The following is a 6,279-nucleotide window of genomic DNA, read 5'->3' as shown; positions in this document are numbered from 1 at the left end:
TCCTAGTCAGCTCTCGTCAAGGCAGCAATGGCCATTCCAGTTACCTTCTAAACTCAGTGCCATGTAAACAGTTGCCCATGCAAGTAAGTGTTCTGGTATTCAGCATCATCATCAGCAGCAGCAGCAGAGAAATGATGCCTTGAGGTGTTGGGAAGCTGGGTGAGTGCATTCATATGGCAGAGCGATTGCAAGTGTGAGCATCGTGCGAGTGATGCAGCATGTCCAATGATGAGTCAGGGGCTAGCTTTTATCACCACGATGATGTGGGCTCTTCTGGATTGGGATGATGGGGGCTGCTACCTGAATGTTTACCTCTAGGAGCTGTAGATCCGATGTATCCCTCTTTATCTGTGTGTGCTCTCTTTTTTTTTCCTTGCAGAGAGAGAGAGGGAGAGAGATCTGAGGAGCGTTAGCAACAGCAGCATCTCAGTGTACCAACGCTGCTCGTTCCCTGGAGACGCTCAGCCTCAGCATCCCTGGGACTGGCAGCCTATAGGTGACCCTAGACCTCCCATACCCCCTCCCAACGATGGTCTGCATTACATAACGACAAGACTGTGATTTCTTCCTGCTGAGGATTATGACTTCATACACGCTTCTATATTAACGGGCAGCTGTGCATCGCAACGAGAGACATCGCAGTCAGCTTTGGGGATTGGAGGAGGATTTGCCTCGCTTGCCAAGGGTGTTCCCTGGACTTGACAGCCGGTATGGGCCTTTGGAAAAGGTTAGCTGGCCCCGATTTAGCCCAGGTGTGGGGCGCTTGCTGGATCTTGCTGGTCTTATTGTGGAGGGGACTGGCCTGTCCTGACTCGTGCACTTGTAACTCCACTAGGATCGCATGTGACAAGACACCAGGCATTGGAGCTTTCCCAGTGCTGAAGAACCTCTCCCAGGCTGAGAACATCACTGACATGTAGGTACCATCCTCTATATAGCACACTGTACCTCTAGACTAGCATCGCTGACCTATGCCAATTGAAATGTGCATCTTTAGTATTGGACATACAAAGTACAATCTGATTGTAGAATCTGTTTCTATATGCAGTGCCAGGGCTTACCAAAACGATCTCTTCAATCTATAGCCCATCATATATAGTAATCTGCTTCTCTATGCAGTGCTAGGATTTACCCAAACGATCTGTTCAATTTATTGCCCATCATATAGTAATCTGCTTTTATATACAGCGCCAGGGTTTACCCAAATAATCTCTTCAATCTACTGTATATCCCATCATATAGTAATCTGCTTTTATATACAGTGCCAGGGTTTACCCAAATAACATTTTAAATCTATAGCCCATCATATAGTAATCTTCTTTTATATACAGTGCCAGGGCTTACCCATATAATCTCTTCAATCTATATCCCATCATATAGTAATCTGCTTTTATATACAGTGCCAGGGTTTACCCAAATACCATTTTCAATCTATAGCCCATCATATAGTAATCTGCTTTTATATACAGTGCCAGGGTTTACCCAAATAATCTCTTCAATCTATAGCCCTTCATATGGTAATCTGAGTTTATATACAGTGCCAGGGTTTACCCAAATAATCTCTTCAATCTATATCCCATATATAGTAATCTGCTTTTATATACAGTGCCAGAGATTACCCAAAACATCTATAGCCCATCATATAGTAATCTGCTGTTATATACAGTGCCAGGGTTTACCCAAACAATCTGTTCAATCTATGGTCAATCACATAGTGTAATCTGGTTCTACAGTTTTAGAGTATTCAACAATATTTTCAGTCTATGTCCATGTCCAATCAGATAGTAGAATCTTCTTTTATATGCAGTGCCAGGGCTTACCCAAACAATCTTTTCAGTCTATAGCCAATCAGATAGTAGCATCTGCTTCTATCTACCCATATCTATACAGTGCCAAGGCTTACTCAAGCAATCTTTTCAGTCTATAACCAATCAGATAGTAAAATCAGCTACAGTGCTGGGGTTTACCCAAAGGATCCTTTCAGTTCATAACCAATCAGATAGTAGAATCCGCCTCTACCTATATCTCTACAGTGCCAAGGCTTACTTGAGCAATCTTTTCAGTCTACAACAAATCAGATAGTAGAATATGATTCTGTCTACCTATATCTATATAGTGCCAAGGCGTACTAAATAAATCTTTTCAGTCTTCATCCAATCAGATAGTCAAATATGTTTTATATAGATGCCAGAGCTTACCCAAACAATCTTACCCAAACAATCGTCTATAGCTAATCATATATGGGCCTTGCACTACTCCTTGCTGGTACATTTTGCTGATCAAGTCTAAGTATAATCTGACTGTGTGTAGACAGGGCAATGACGATCTGCAGATTTCAAGGACCCATATCGGTCAATCATATTCTACTTTTCTTCAGTAAGAACCTTGAAAAAATGCTGATGATTAGTTGCTGCAGTTTTTACCCTGTTTGTTGCCCTATGAAAAATCCTGCTTATGTTATTTTTACTGCATGTTGAGCTGTCATTTATTACAATGCATCGTGCTATGTATGGAGGCTTTTAGATAGATTTTCTTTGCATTGCACGGTCTCCTAGATAACTCTATGTTATACATAATTGTGTATAGGGGAAATTAACAGGTAAAGGCAGACTGGTGCTCAGAAGGCACACACACACACGGATGGGAGGGAGTGATGCTGGTGGCATGCTTAAAAGCCCTGCTGTGATTTCATTTGACTTGACTTCTCGCTGATATGGTTTTAAGCACATTTAGATAATAAATCTCAATTGCTCAATAAGACAATTCCCTAGGCAGAGATCCGATGACAGTATTGTCAGATCCAAGGAAGAAGGCTGTCTATGGTGCATCTGATGCTAGCCAGGCGTGCTGAAGGTGATAATAATGTGAATTCCACAACCACAAAGTGCTAGGCAATAGAAACTGGGGGCTCCGATAGGGTTGATCTACTGAATCTTAATGAGAGCAACTGGACAGGCTCAAGGTGACAAAAATGCGACAAACTAGAGCACAATGCTAATATATTGTATTCTGGGTGAAAGAATGGGCCATGCATTAGTTCCAGAATATTATTATATTGTCAGCCATCCATCTATGAAATTTTCTCTCTGATCTCCCTCCTCTCCGTCTCTGTTGTACCCAACTGGACTTACTATCAATTGTACATTGCATTGCCTGATCCCAACATTGCTAACCAAAATGCTGGGACTTGTAGTTCCCCTGGTTCCTGCTATTTTCAGCCACTGCTCTCAATGTGGCATGGAGGGTTAATAGTATTCTTAGGTTAGTCATATATTGGCATAGATTACTTCTTGTAAGGCTTTCCAGAGCTTGTAGCAATATAATATTTCATCTACACCTAGCACAAAATCATTGCAGAGATTGTAGCTTAATTTATGACTTTATCTCATTACGGCAAGCATATATCCCGCTGATAGATCAATTACTGCTCCTTCACAGTAGATCCTTCTGATCTGTAATAATGTTAATAGTATTATTAACCTGTACGTCAGTGACTGTGTGCAGCAGGAAATCAATAGGCTCCAGACAGAAAAGAATAGTCAAATCTAGTCAAGAACAGCGAGACTAGATAGCAATATGTTATATATCTCTCAGCAATATATTGAGGTGATATATGACCCATTGAACCCATGTGTAGCAGTCTAGTGTAATTACATTTGTAGGCTAATGCATAGCCTGCTGTGAAAGGGAGAACTTAAGTATTATCATTATAAAGGTACATGTACGGCAGCTGCTGGGTATGTGTAGTGGTGCTGGCTGGGTGGATGGTAGTAGCAATGTGGCATTTCAGTTCTATCTAAGCAAGAGAGTCACCAAGTCCTTATTAGGTTTGCCCTTTCTCTTCCTTTCCCAGTTCCTTCTAGATATTCACTATGATCATGTCAGGATACATTTTACATAATAGTTTAACAAGTCCACATGAAGTGTACCTGTACTGCAGATGTTGGGTAGATGGTCATAGCAATGTGGAAATTCATTTGTAAAAGAGAGTCATCAAGTCCTTATTAGGTCTGCCCTTCCCCTTTCTCTCTCAGCTCCTTCTAGATACCCACTGTGATCATACCAGGGTTCATTTACACAATCGTTTAACAAGTCCACATGAAGTGTACCTGTACTCCAGCTGTTGGGTGAATGATAGTAGCAATTTGACATTTAATATGTATCTAAGGAATAGAGTCACCAAGTCCATATTAGGTTTGTCCTTCCTCTTCCTTTCACAACTGTTTCCATATATGCACTGCGATCATAACAGAATACATTTTAGACAATGCTTTAACAGATCCACATGAAGTGTACCTGTACTGCAGCTCCTAAGTGAAAGATACTAGCAATGTGGCATTTCATTTGTATCTAAGCAAGAGAGTCACCAAGTCATTATAAGGGTTGTTCTTTCCCTTCCTCTCCAACTGCTTCTACATACCTGCTGTGATTTTGCACAATAGTGTAACAAATTCACACGGAGTGTACCGGTACTGCAGCTGCTGGGTAGATGGTAGTAAGAATGTTGCATTTTACATGTAGGGAAGAACATCACCAAGTCCTTAAAAGGTTTGTCTAGTACCTGTAATGCAGCTGCTGGGTACCTGTGTTGCTTCTGCGTGGGTGGATGGTAGTAGCAGTGTGGCATTTTTACCTAGAGAAGAGTATATACAAGTCATTATAAGGTTTGTCCAGTACCTGTAACGCAGCTGCTGGGTACATGATAGTAACAATGTGGCATTTTATTTGTATCAAGTGAAGAGTGTCACCAAGTCCTTGTAAGGGTTGTCTGCAGCTGCTGGGTATCTGTAGTGCTGCTGGTTGGGTGGATGGTAGTAGCAGAGTGGCATTTGTACCTAGAGAAGAGAGCCATCAAGTCCTTATAATGTTTGTCCTTCCCCTTCCGGCTCTTGCTAGATACCCGCTGTGGTCATGCCAGGATACATTTGACACCATCTTTCGCTAGGTACAAAACAAGCTTTTATCACAAACTGATTTACCTCTACTAAAAGTGTAGAATTTAACATAATAAAGTAAGTGATAAACACTATGCTTGTGATAACGTAATTACACTGTTCATTTATTCATTTAGCATACAAATTCATGATGACCTTTACATTTATACATACAGTGTATTATATATCAGCAACTGGTTTGCATTTTGTAAATCCCTGTTTTCTTTCACACTTCAATCAAGTCCAGTGGAAAATATGTTTTCTTTAAATCTACCTTATGTTGACTGCAATGTTTGAAATCATCAGAGCAGCATGCAATACTACAATAAGTCAGCCCCTAGATTTGTATTATTTGTATTATTATTATTATTATTACCCTAGCATAATATTCTGTACACAGGAGAGTGGAGTTAGCTAGCAGTGAGTAAAATTTAAATACATCTTAAACCTGTATTATAGACAAGCACCCATGAATAGCAGGTGGGGTTAGTCTCTTATTAGGTGTTTAACCAATGAGTAATGGTCTCCTCATTGTTTAAAATCCCCTATATAATGATAAGTTTCATTGTTGAGCTTCTAGATTTAAGTAACAAACTTATAAGAAAGTAAAACTCATTTCTATAGCCACAAATTAGTCACTGATCTTGACAAAGAAGCATGTCAGCATAGCAATACTTAATACATCTGACTACAAATCCTAATGACAATGTTGTATTTACTTTTATGACAGTTGCCGAAATAGTACATTCAAGAATGAAGTTTACAGATAGATTACTCATAACAACGGTTTACTCTCCCAATGTTTGGTATACTAGCTTTCAGTTGTGTCTGTAGCCATTTAAGCACACAATAGATTCTACATTGAACAGTTGGATTTTACAATTCATTAAACAGGCAGCTATAATAACATTAATTGAAATCTTTTTTTTAGGTTCTTAGTTCTGTTTTACTCGAAAAGTCTAATGGATGTACTGTCTGAAAGGTCAAAATCATTCCACATTTAGTATGTTTTAATCAACATATTATATGGCAATTTATTCAGGGAATCCATATCCACTGAACATATGGAGGACTTTATTCTTTTGATGATGGACAAGTAACATCAGTTTGTGAAAATGTTATTCAAGATCAGTAGAGTGAAAAGTGTGACTGTCTTTTAGCTACAGAATTAGTTTTGAAAGGATAATTTGTATAAATGCTTATTTTATTTACCTATTCAACATTAAACTCTTATATAACTAGATAAAATGAGGACATTTTTTACATCCTAATTTACATTTCCTTCAGTCTGTTAAAAAGGTTACAGATTTATAATGTCCCACATAGAAAGGTGGTACTGTGGATA

At 39.3% G+C, this 6,279-nt stretch overlaps 1 protein-coding gene across 2 annotated transcripts in view; it reads left to right on the top strand.

Annotated features, from left to right (window-relative positions):
- Positions 1 to 642: 642 nt before the first annotated feature.
- NTRK2 (neurotrophic receptor tyrosine kinase 2) overlaps positions 643 to 6,279 on the top strand; it is a 201,916-nt gene continuing 196,279 nt past the window's right edge. For both annotated transcript variants that reach the window (XM_018570374.1, XM_018570373.1), the window contains exon 1: positions 643 to 916. In XM_018570374.1, the coding sequence (XP_018425876.1) occupies positions 711 to 916 (206 nt within the window). In that variant the 5' untranslated portion in view covers positions 643 to 710. The remainder of the gene's footprint in view (positions 917 to 6,279) is intronic.

This window comes from Nanorana parkeri, unplaced genomic scaffold, assembly GCF_000935625.1.
Source record: "Nanorana parkeri isolate BGI_ZX_2015 unplaced genomic scaffold, ASM93562v1 scaffold1523, whole genome shotgun sequence".
NCBI classification, from domain to species: Eukaryota; Metazoa; Chordata; class Amphibia; order Anura; family Dicroglossidae; genus Nanorana; species Nanorana parkeri.
This window is presented reverse-complemented; position numbering and strand designations above follow the sequence as displayed.